This window comes from Dysidea avara, chromosome 6 (assembly GCF_963678975.1).
Source record: "Dysidea avara chromosome 6, odDysAvar1.4, whole genome shotgun sequence".
NCBI lineage: Eukaryota > Metazoa > Porifera > Demospongiae > Dictyoceratida > Dysideidae > Dysidea > Dysidea avara.
The window spans coordinates 8356321-8369381 of record NC_089277.1 but is presented as its reverse complement, the minus strand read 5'-3'; the positions used below and the strand labels follow the sequence as shown (position 1 = coordinate 8369381).

General features: G+C 37.6%; 1 protein-coding gene and 1 long non-coding RNA gene across 15 annotated transcripts in view; one reads left to right on the top strand and one right to left on the bottom strand.

The window, feature by feature from the left end:
- The window catches only part of LOC136258271 (uncharacterized), a 23479-nt gene extending 18881 nt beyond the window's left edge, over positions 1-4598 (top strand). For all 9 annotated transcript variants that reach the window (XR_010702707.1, XR_010702706.1, XR_010702705.1 and 6 more), the window contains 2 exons: positions 2879-3062; positions 4264-4598. This is a non-coding gene — a long non-coding RNA (uncharacterized lncRNA). The remainder of the gene's footprint in view (positions 1-2878; positions 3063-4263) is intronic.
- LOC136258261 (protein mono-ADP-ribosyltransferase PARP4-like) overlaps positions 4162-13061 on the bottom strand; it is a 14371-nt gene continuing 5471 nt past the window's right edge. The window contains exons 8-13 of one of the 6 annotated variants that reach the window (XM_066051587.1): positions 9234-9308; positions 8322-8413; positions 8199-8267; positions 5552-5787; positions 4404-4494; positions 4162-4351 (exon numbers count right to left, since the gene is read on the bottom strand). In XM_066051587.1, the coding sequence (XP_065907659.1) occupies positions 8390-8413; positions 9234-9308 (99 nt within the window). In that variant the 3' untranslated portion in view covers positions 4162-4351; positions 4404-4494; positions 5552-5787; positions 8199-8267; positions 8322-8389. Of the gene's footprint in view, positions 4352-4403; positions 4495-5551; positions 5788-8198; positions 8268-8321; positions 8414-9233; positions 9309-12716; positions 13004-13061 lie in introns of those variants that run through there. The other 5 variants (XM_066051586.1, XM_066051590.1, XM_066051591.1 and 2 more) reach the window with 5 other exon arrangements.

Sequence of the window (13061 nt, the reverse complement as noted above, 5' to 3'; positions counted from 1 at the left end):
CTGCTCTATTAGAGTATCTTAATCTCAACAGGTGCAAAAGCTAAAGTCTTTCTGAAATAATGTGATGGAACTCCATTTCCTCCCCTTTGCTACTACACTTGTTAACATGCTTGCACATATTAAAGAGTCTACAAGCATACCAGCACTCTTTTAAAAGGATCATGTGATTTGCATTTATTTTTTGGGTTTGCTAAAACACTAACCTGCCACATCTGTGAAACATAAGATTAATTTATCATGGCTGAACTGGTCATCAACAACTCTAAAAAGTTTATATCCTAGTGCGCAAAACTGCCTATGGAGATCCACCGGACCTTTTTCCCTTTCTGTTCCCACAAAAAAGAATGACCACTCTGAGCATGGTACTACCCTAGAAACGAGGAGTAGGTGAATTACAACACTGACTCGTGCACTGATAAGTGTTTCTACATCAGTTGTATTAGCAGAGTTGCCATGGTGATGACTCAGAGTGCATGTATGTATGCATACACAGTTTAGCCACCAACCTTGCAGTCCAGGGCAAGACTAGTACTTGTACATACGGTTATGTATCATTCAATATGCTCGAAATGAACTGTTCATTGGCTTTGATTGGTTCAACGTTTCATCCTGAGTCTTTCCCAGTATTTCTTAGTTGTACCAGCAGTCTCCATCTTTACTAGGCCCCTACGACTAGTCTTCTCAACAGTCTCAAAATAGCAAGTGGCTTAAGACCTAGTCATATGCATACCCCAGGTACTGCCACTCTTCCTGGCGTCTATCTGAATACTTTTTTTTTTACCCATCTGCTTTATATGTACAGTGTGCAGTTGATCGTTGGTTATCTCAGTATGAGTCTTGGCATTCAGAACACTGGAACAACAGTGCAGTGCTTAGAACAATATGTTGCTATGCAAAGCTGCCCCCAAAAATATGGCGGATAGCAACAGTTTCCATGAACACGCCTATGTAATTACTTTTGCTGCAACCAGTCTATTCTGTCAGACAAAAAAAAACTAATTTTATGGCATGTTCTTTGTTTTGATGCAGTGTGTTGGAGTATTATATTATTGTGTGCTTGTTTTAGCTCTACCAGTGTACGCTCTACTGGGGATGTAGTAAATGTGTGCAAGAGCCAACCTGAGTTTAATAACCCGAGTTATCAGTCTGGTTAACCTGGGATAGTGTGAATGTGGTGTTATATGTGGTCCCTTTTTACAGTGTTAACAAACATTAATTTAGTCCCCTGAAGTGAGGACACCTCATGGATAATAGTACCTTTGATAATCATTACACTTGTATTACCATGATCTCATTTGTAATAGTGTACTGATATTTAGACCCTTTGAAATCAGGACATAACGACAACACTTACCCATCAGGATTTAGCACTACAGTATTAAGTGTTGTTAACTGTAACAATAGAGTATTTAACAGTTACAGTGGAACCTCTCTTAAAGGACTCTCTGAATTATGGAAACCTCTGTACTAAGGACAAAGGATTTTGGTCCCAACAGGTCCAACTCCATACATTTTACCTCTAAAAGAGGAAAACCTCTATATTACAACCAAAAATTTTTGGTCCTAAAGTGTCCGTTATTGAGAGGTTCCACTGTATGTGTAAACTAATTGTTGTTTACATAAATCTTGAAACTGTTTTGTCAGTGTATCATCGTACACAAAAATTGTTTATTAGTTGTAACTTGATAATCCTGATAGTTACAGGTCCCAAATATTTGTGGGTATCTTTAGTGTATTTGGTATACAAGTAGCTGCTTGTTGTGTTTCCCTCCAGTTTAGATAGTCTTACACCAGTTTACTTGTATCAGGGGTTTCCCCATAGCAGTGAAGGTTGGGATGGGCACCAGGTAGGTTTTGAAATGGACAAGGAAAGTGTTTATTGTGAAGAGGACAAATAATGGACTCTATATATGTAGGTGGTCTCTATGGGCTAAAGGAACAGAACTGGCTACAACCATGGGACCATGGGATAACTGTAGGATATTCCTGTAGTACTACAGTTGAACTATGGGATTGTGGGATACGTAGTTTAATAAACTATAGGACAATGATTGGTAAATGTGAACATGTATGAGTGAAGTGAGAGGACACTGACCAACTGTACAAGACTATGTCATACAATGTCATTGATAAGTGTCGTCCCACTAGGACCTGTGAGAAGGATAAAATAGCAAGTGGCAATATTTACATCAAAGCTCTATTAAATGTAGAAAATAATCCAATTGTGTTATTGGTCAAAATACTGTTACTACCACCCAGTTGTATAGACAATTAAGCTGCAGAGATCAGCACACAAAACAGGTTCATCAAGTTTAGTCACTAGATGTTTATCATTGGTACAAGATTGTACATACCGAGACTATTGTTTGTCAAAACACTCTATTAGAAAAGTTAGTGTTATGAGGAGCAGGTGGGGTGATCACATGATCTCCATAGTTGTAAACTATTACTAATAACGAGCTTTATCCGAAATTACATCACAGACATAAAAATGGCCGCTGTAGTGTGGGGACGTTCGTAAAATTTGTGTCAACTATGGGGAGAAATTTTTTGAACTGCAATATCTCGGCCAAAACGGAGCTCTAACCAGCAGATATGATTGGCTGAAAGAATAGGAATCTAGCGTTGTTTTGAAAATCAACCAAAAAATTGCTTTTACATATTTACTGTAATGTCTTATAGCCATACCTGCTAGTTAGACTTCCTTCTTGGCTGAGATATTGCCATTCAAAAAGTTTCTTCCCATAGTTGCCCATACAAATTTTACAAACATCCCCACACTACAGCGGCTATTTTATGTGACATAGTTTCGGATTAGGCCCATACACATCAAAACTAGTCCATTAAGTGTGTCATTAATGTGGTTTGATTTTGGTAGGTCAACTACTGACTGGTCTACTGAACATTTTGAAGGTCAAGACTATACCAAAATATAAGATGATATATCAGATAGGCTGAACCAAATCCTGGATGTAGCATGGTGGACACTAGTGTGTATATACATGAGCAACTGTAAAAGGAGGGTAAATCATGAAGAAACCAGATGTGGGATGGATTGCACTGTAAGTGATCAACTGTACAGAATAGTCTTTGGAGTTAAGACACCTTTGTAGTTGGAATTCCATTGTTTGTTCAGGCAGGTTTTACCAGGTTTAGACTTTGCTGTTTGATAACTTTGTTGTGGTTACTGTTATGTAAACAAAAGTTAAATAGTCAACCTCCTTAGTTTATCATGAGTTGTGTATATTGGATGGTTAGTATGATGCAATTCAGCCAGATAATTTGGCAGTCAGTGGATTAATCAATTTAAAAAATCTATATCTTTAATAGTATAACCTTACTGTAGTCAGTGTCCTTTTACAAAATGATGTTCTTCAAAAAGTGAAACTGAATTTTTTGGTAACACCACACCCATACTTGAAAAGTTGTCGTTCAGACCCGACCAACCCAATTTTACGCTTGAAATCAAGATTACCTTACATTTGAATTAAGTTTCTGATTGTTGCAAAATGATCATGATGCTCTAATAAGACAGTCAGTTGATCTAATTTTGATCTCAAGTCAAGGCTTAATTTTCATAGCCATAGACCAGACCCCTTGGCAAGAGCACACTAGTTACAAATCCTAGCATGTATATTTTTAGGGCAGTGCTCAGCAAAGGAAACCTACTGTAAGCTGAGCCAAAACTTTAGTATTTAGTGTGCCATGTTTGTAATTAAGCTCTGCGGCTTGTATTTCGACATGCCTGTAGACGATACAGGTGTTTTTCTATATTTCACTGATTTTTCTTGTACCAAGAACTGTGTAGCAACTTTTCAAATAGGTATGGCCCAAGGTCAGTAAAAACAGACACCTTATTGGGTTGTTACAGCGATGAGAGAAATTACTAATAGTTCCTATAGTTTTCTTTGATTAAGACTCCCATGTGAAATGAGCTTTTATTCTGATACATTGCAACTTTGTTAATACGTAGGACCACCTTTGTCTTATTAAAGAGGTCATGACATATACTTGGGACCTACAGTACGTACTTAACAAATGAGATGGTAATTTAAAGAGGTGGCCACTCAGTGACATTTCCCTGTATAGAGATATTGTGTACATACAGTGTGTACGTAGCTGGCCCCAATCATACACATACAGTACTACACATTCACTGGAAATAGTTACTAATACCAATGATATAAGTAACAACACACATGTGCAGTAAATAATTAGAATACACATCTGCATAAAATAATTAGAGTTACTCCTTTATTGTAGTCCCTACTGGTCAGTGAAGTAGACAATTCATCCACATCTTGAATTGGTTAAGAGAGTTGTGGTTAACAGTTATCTGTTCTCAAAGGACCTGCAGACAGGCAACAAGTTAGCCTATGGCACAGGGAGTCAGATATCTGAACCTGAAAACTATGCTGAATGCAGAAAAAATCCCAGATCCACAGATAGCACTCCATCCAACAATCACTGTGAAGATGACAGACCTTACTAGACCTACGATATAGAAAGAAACTATTGTATATTATTTTGTAAGAATACCATGTGACATGTAGCACTTTCAATATTGTTCATTTCTCTACTGTGTATTGTGTAACATTGGCAAGATGAAATATTGGGGAGTTGAATACTATATTTTGTGGGGTTAAATATTGGTGGGGTCTAATATTGTCAGAACTAACACTTCACTACATTTCTGTACATATACACACATCCGTGTATAACAGGGAGAAGTACAGTGTATAGTGTAATATGCAAAGGTGTAGGTAGAGGAGGTTCGGATAGTTCGGACAAACCCCCCTTTCAGAGGCAGAATTTTATAAAATTTTAAATCACACCAAATCTTACAGCCCTGGAGCTCTCCGGTAGCTACTTGCCCACTGACGCTCCTCTACTACTCTAGCATATTAACACTGAACCATTACAGCACATGATCAATTGTGCACGTGATGCATGGTTGAAATGGCGAAGGACTGTTCAATGGTTGGTTGGGACATATTACAAGGCAGCAACTGCTAAACTTGAGTGGTCGTTTTATACATGTGTCAGGTTAGCACAAACTGTGAATTGATGTCTCAAACATATTGGAGTACAAGCCAAGTCTGAAGTTATTGACCATCAACAGAAGGGCCAATAATGTATAGCTGGAAAGAAGGTATTGCCAACTAATGGACTCGAGTGTGGAGGGCTTCCGTGTGTTAGAAATTGAAGTTGGCTGTCAGTATGCTGTCTAGCTAGAAGTGAAGATTACAATAGGTTTATAGTTTCTACGTATAAGCTGCATAAACATAGGCTTAAGTCTATAAATATTCAAGCTCATTGTGCATTAGATACACTGGTACATCATTCCATCTGCATAGAAATTAACAGACGTAAGTAGGTTGTGATGATAACTAGGGATACTGTATATATGCATGCAACCCTCGTGTTTAAGAAGAAGGGTCTTGTCAATAAAACATGGAACACAGAAATTCCTTATTGTTTATGGCACATATTGTACAAACAGTCATAAAACAGTAAATAAAATTTATCAACATGTAAATTAATCACTTACACAAAACAATGAAATACACATCACATACTTTCACTCAATCGTGCAGCAGCAAATTTAGCTGGCAATGATGATTATTGAACTGCCAATGATGCTGATGATCTTGGTACTGGCTCTGCTGGTCGTGATGCCCGTGATGGTGGTCTTTCAAAAGGACTACGGAGGGTGAGAATTCCTCTTTTTGAAGCTGCTTCATCACCAACATAAGAATATTTCTGTCCCATTCCAACCATAACACCCTGAAATGTGTACATGTAGTCCATTAGGGCTAAAACGGATAGCAATTTTTACTATCCTGAACTAAATTATTCCGGATATTCTATGGTTAGCAAAATCATCACTTGCTATAAAACATGACATATTTTTCCATGAACCCGCTTGCCATACAGGTGTACTCATAATTTAGCAAGCATACGTAGTATTAGTATAATGATTAGGATTCTGGTATAATAATCAATGTTAAGGCTTTGAATCATCATGAAATTGCTTTAAATTATTAGCAATTATCCTGAAGGCTGCAAATTACTCTTCAGACACTCAATTACTATCTGGATATCCTGATAATACGGATATCTGTTTCGGCACTAGTATTATGCCGATCATTAATACTGTAGTACATAATAGCAATGATCACAAAACAAACTCCAGTCTTGTATGTTATTGTGCCCTCAAGTGTCTGCAGCAAATTTCTACAACCATTTTGAAATTTGTTAATTTTTTTCTGAAGCTTTCTGTAATCTTAAAATAATGTATTTTAAGTCATTGCTTAGAGTAGATACATGATTATTCATATGATAAAGACAACCCCGTCTGCTTCTTAATAATGATATGGATAGTTGGATATACATATGTATGTAGGTACAACCACACATGATACACATGTGTACATACACTTACTGTACAGTATGTGTACATACACGTAATGTGACCAGATTTTTAAAAACAATCAAAATTGCACTTCTTGCAAATTCAAACTAACACCACCAATACACTACCATGTGATTACTTTTAACTACATTGATAAGCTTGAACGAGTACAGAGGCAATCTGCCAGATTCATTATGGCTGACTTCTCGCGTTTCAGCAGCGTAACTAACATGCTCATTGACCTTAACATTCCCAGCTTAGAACACCGCAGACAAGTATCTAGTATCACCCTCCTCTACAAAATTGTTCATAATCTCATTGATATATCTCCAGTTGATTTAATCCCTGTCACTTCTAACACCAGAGGACATGATCAAAGATTTCATCATATCTATGCAAGGACCAATCAGTACAGTAATTCATTCTTCCCTAGATCAATTAGACTGTGGAATTCACTCCCACCTGACCTAATCCAACAACAATCATTACAAATTTTTAAGTACCAACTGAAATTATTATTACTTTCCCCTACCAATCAGTAATCCCATAATCAATCATATTGTAAAACATTTTGTATGCATGTTTCATATGTGCGTTAATCCTCAAACTGAGGCTGCACATTTTTGGAAAATAAAATAAAAATAAACTAGAGCTGAGCGATAGTAGAAAATTCACTATCACAATAGATATTGAAGTATTATTCACAATACGATAATATCACGATAATTACACTTTGAGTGATCTTCAGTCAAGTTCCAAGTATTCAATGCATGTTAAGCATAATTAGCACCATCATTGATTACTATTTGCTTGGTTTTCTTGTGAGTGCATCAATTAGGTAATTAATTGCGTGGGCGGCCGATATTTATACAATTTTTGTTACAGCCTTGCAACAAAACTTTTCCATGATAAAGCAAACCAAGTAGTTATAAAACAGCTAAGCCAGTTTCTCAAGTAGCATTTTTAGTGGAATTTCTAGACCCTTCGCGAAGTGATCGACTAATTGCGTGGGCGGCCGATAAATATACACAGCTTGTTATAGCCTTGCAACCAGACATTTCGCGAATAAGCAAGCCTAAAGAGTTACAAAACAGTTAAAGAAACTTGGTAACAATGTTTCTAGTAATCTTACAGCAATATCGCGATAGTAAGCTGTAATTATCATATCGCGATAATGATTTTTTGATCGCGAGTATCGAACTATCGATATTATCGCTCAGCACTACTTTTAACCCCATTACTCAAACTGATTGAAAGAACCATCTTTTCTGGGTGATGTGGCAAGCTCAAATGGCAATTTCTGGTCTTGTTAAGGACCTGGCTTGATGAGAATTACTGTAGCAGAGCCTTGGTGGATGACCTGTTACAGTTAGCCAAACGTTTTCTGTGTTGATTCTACTGCCTGTTATCTAATGTCTAGACTACAATTGTGGTAAACCTCCATTTTTAAGTCCTTTTGTAACCCACCCCTCCACCTTTTTGTCAGTACTTGTGATTCTACTTTGCTTGTCCAACTCAATAGATTTTTACCTTATGTGCCAGCAAACTCTACAAGCAGCTAAAAGTACTGGAAGTGCACTGAAAGGTAGTTGATGCATCTTCTGTATAAATCTCATGTGCACTTGACAAGTCATAATGACTTAAAATTTATCTTAAAACTTCTAACGTGCAATTTGGATTGTTTCCCTAAATCCAGTCACATTTAAGGAGATCGATCACTTTGTCAACCAAACTATGCATGTAGTACGTATGCATAGAAAAGTCAACCTTTAAATTGCAGTACCTGATGTCGAGGCCTTCCTACCAGAGTTGGAAAAATGGCTCTGGGAGCATCATCTCCAGCAAGACCAGCCTAGTAGATACACAGAAGAATTTTACTCGCATTCATAAAGTACTTGCCCCACACCTTGACATTGAACATTCCAGTATCAATAACAACTGGTAATCCAAAACCTTCTTCATCATCTTCCTCTTCTAATTCTTCTCACTTAGGAGGTCCTATGTATGTAAACATACCAGTGTATATTCATGTAAATTATACACCTGCAAACATGCAGTTGAGCAAAACTGAACACTATGATATAATGCAAGCATTGATGTGACCTGTTGTATTGCTGTATCCATCTGAAAAACAACTACCAAATTACTATCACTGCATACATACAGTAACTGGTGCAATAAAAATTATTTTATAGATAGAGAAGCTATGATATACACATGCGGCTGTGGCTGTTTTATTAGAGTATCTCAATCTCACTACGAGCCATGCAACAGATTAAGGGGCATGGTTGTAATGTCTAAGTGACTAATTGCAACTAGATCATTCAGTTAAGTGGTAGCCATCCTCTGATTGTTAGGCAGGCAGGCAGGCAGGCAGGCAGGCAGGCAGGCAGGCAGGCAGGCAGGCAGGCAGGCAGGCAGGCAGGCAGGCAGGCAGGCAGGCAGGCAGGCAGGCAGGCAGGCAGGCAGGCAGGCAGGCAGGCAGGCAGGCAGGCAGGCAGGCAGGCAGATGAAATAGGTATTGTATTGTATTAATGCTTTACAGTGACCAGCACTGAAGGTCTGCAGCAACATGTGCTGCAGCCTTAGGATTGGTGATATTCGAAATTTTTAAAACTCACCGTACATTGAAACATTCGACTTTTTTAACCAAGGTACAGCAACATTATAACAGTACTAATGCATTCCAGGTGGTTTATTCAGGTAAAACTTATTGCAAGACCGTTTTTAAGGTGCGAAAATCCACGAAACCATATGATTTCTTACCAACCCCTACTATACAATCTACACTAAACAACACACACACACGCGCACACACCTGAAGACAGTGAGGTAGAAACCCATAGACCACTTGATGTGATCCACTAAACAGTGACACTATCTCCTGAGGTGCCTGTATGATTAAACAAAATGCACACTTACTCAACAGACCATTAATATCATCTTGTATACAATTGTGATGTCATGTGTATATTTGCAAAACTATGTACATATGTACTGTAGCAAGAGATCATAATATATATATATACCGAGGAGAGTATCCTACTCTCATATACCCCTGTAGAAGGGCGTATCGTGAAGTTATGACATAACGCTTCCGAGTCCTCCTGTTTCTCTTTGTATAATTGATGTCATTAATTGAACATAATATTGATTGAATGCGTGCCTAACAATGTTACTAGCAACTGAACCAACTCTAGCTTTCAGCGTTCTCACCGAACTACAAGCGTGTCTAGACAACTGTGTAGGCATTTTTTGCCAGGCCATTCACAAATACGGCTACCCTGAGCTTTGCGAGTATGGAACGGTACTAACGATTCTAGCACTTTTATGGCTGCCCATACGTCACAAACCACAACATCTTGTCGTTATGTCATAACTTCATGATACGCCCTTCCACAGGGGTATATGAGAGTAGGATACTATCCTCAGTATATACAGTGTTGGGAGTAACGCATTACTTATGTAACGCGTTACATAATATTATTACTTTTGTGGTAACAAAGTAATATAACGAAATACGCTATGAAAACAGGTAATATAATGCAAGTTACTTTACTTACAAATGTAACGCGTTACCTAAGTAATATAGTTACTGTAACGAGTCTAATATTACGTAATGTTCTTACTAAAAGTAACGAAGTTACTAATCTCGTTAGTTATCCTCTGAGTAACGTCTAGCCACAACGAAGTAACGAGGCCTACTGAATGAAGCCCTCCCAGAACATATTGTTACATCACCAGACTTGGACAAATTCAAAGCACTTTTAGAAAATTACTTATTTAACTAATCACTTGCATGTTTACATGTACCATATACTCAATTCTGAGTCCTGTACATTACAAATAAATAAATAAATAAATAAATAAATAAATATGAAGCTTATTCACCAGCTTCTTACTTATTTATAACCAAGATTTGCATATTGTCCAACAACGCAATCATGTCACATGATAAGGTGGTAGTTTTACACGTGACAGCTTAAGGCTGTGGACACAAAGTAATATAATATGTAATATTATTACAGTTACTTTATTTTATGGGTAATATGTAACTGTAACTAAATAGTTCAGTTGCAAGTAATATGTAACTAGTTACTTTTACAAAGTAACTTGCCCAACACTGAGTATATATATATTATGAACTCTTGACTATAGGTTCTCTTATTATTCACTCTTGGTACAAATAAGTAGAATATTTCAGTGACATGCAAGTTAGGGTTGAGACGAAGTATTCGAATAATCCGAAGCTTCGAAGCTGATAGAGGCTTCGGATCTGCCAATGCCCATTCGAATATTCGCACGCTTATATATACGCATGCGCACTGCACACAATGCATCCTTTTGTTTAGGAAAAAAATGGCGTCAGACGATAAGGACGGTGCAGTTGGAAATAAAATAGTCTCGGATGTGTGGAAGTTTTACACGAAACTTCACGACCGTAGGAAAGCCGTATGCACTATTTGTAAGAAAGAATTCGCCTATTTAGGCGGTACAACAAACCTCCGGAATCACCTCGCATCGAAGCACTCGACGCTTTACTGTCCAGACAATGAGATGACCATGACAGACAACAGGAAGACGTCTACCCTTGATGGATTTGTAAGACCTGCAAAATGCAGTGAAGCACGTGCAAAGAATATAAGCGACCGAGTGACTAATATGATTGTTCAAGACCTACGCCCCATTCGAACTGTTGAATGTGATGGTTTTCGTAACTTGATGAAGTTCTTGGAGCCGGGGTATGTCTTACCAAGCAGAAAACAATTTACCGCTGATATCAACCTTAAACACGCAACTTACAAAAACCATCTGAAAGAAAAGCTACGTGAGGAAGCAGTGTTTATATCGTTAACTACAGATTTATGGACAAGCATCGCTACAGAAAGTTACATCACTGTAACAGCACATTACATTGATAACAACTGGGTGCTACAAGCTTTTGTATTGGAAACCTTACCTTTCCCAGAGCGGCACACAGGGATAAACATCGCACAAAAGTTGAAAGAAATGGTGGGAGAATGGGAGATTTTGGATACTGTCAGGATGGTTAGTCATGACCAGGGTTCCAACATGAAGGCTGCCATGGAAATTTTGCATAATGAACTAAACTGGCAGAACTTACATTGTACTGCTCACTGCCTTCAACTCTGTATTCTAGCTGGGTTTAAAATTAACTCCATTGACAGGCTACTTGCTGCTGCGAAAAAGATAGTTACACACTTTCACCACAGTGTGGTAGCTTCTGAAGCTCTTAAACAGAAACAAATTGAAATGAACATGCCTGGTAAAAAATTAATCAACAGTTGTGTCACTCGATGGAACTCAACATATGAGATGTTAGATCGCCTGTTGAAACTCCGGTGGCCTGTAACTGCTGTTCTTTCGGATAGTAAGGTAACAAAACCCAGTGACAGGTACTTGGATTTAAAATCTGAGCAATGGAAACTAGTCGAAGAATTAGTAGAGGTTTTAGAAAACTTTAGTACAGCAACAACTTTTTTGAGTTATGAGGAGAATGTGTCAATGTCAGCTGCGTTTCCAATATTACATGGTATCATTGACCAGCTAGTGCCAGACGTATCAGATTCTGGTGTAATCAAGCAATTCAAAGAAATTGTATCATCAGAGATCTTTGAGAGGTTTGAACTCAATTCTCTTCATGCTGCACACCCAATGTTATTGACAGCTATCATTGACCCTAGATTTAAAAATCTCACCTTGGGTAGATACACAGAAAGTGAACAAGACTCCCTAAAGAAAGGAATCATAGAGCTGATGGAGATGTATAAGGTATATGAAGAGCATGAGCTTGGTTCACAAACTTCACATGAGCCTTCTCCATCTGATGTAAAGCGACCAAAGAGATTGACTGCTTTAGACAAACTCCTTGGTGAGGAAGCAGCAGTAGCAGAACCCTCCCTCAGCTCAGAGTTGGAAAAGTATTTGACTGAACCTCCTCCACCTAGACGAGACAATCCACTCGTATGGTGGCAATTGAATGCTGGTCGCTTTAAAGTTGTGTCATATGTGGCTAGACGACTACTGTGCGTACCAGCTACTACCACCTCTTCAGAAAGAGTATTCTCTATAGCAGGTTTGACAGTCACTAAGTTAAGAAGTAATTTAAAACCAAAAAATGTTGATGCATTAATTTTTTTTGAACAAAAACTTATCCAAGTTATCAATACATTAACTATTCAACTTATATAATTTACTGTTTTGTGTGAACTATTCAAACTGTTCTTTCGTCAAGTGTTTTTGTATAAACTATTCAACTGTTTTTTATATATTACCTTTTTTTGTATTAACTACAGTATTCCTATTAAACTATTAAGTGTATTCATATTATACTTATATGACTATACTGATGCAGTTGTCATAAAAACTTTTGTTTGTAGCTATGACATACAGTACTAGTAATACTCTTGAATAAACTTGCATCCTGCAGACTCCAGAAGTCCTGTAATTGAATATATGCATACATTGTTACAATATAACAGTATACTCAATTGCAAGAAGCTTCGAAGCTTCGGTAGTTGTCTTCCAAGAAGCTTCGAAGTGCCACTTGAGATATTCGTTTCAACCCTAATGCAAGTAAATAATATTACTTTACGTATAATGTACTTAGGTCAATTGTATTGAA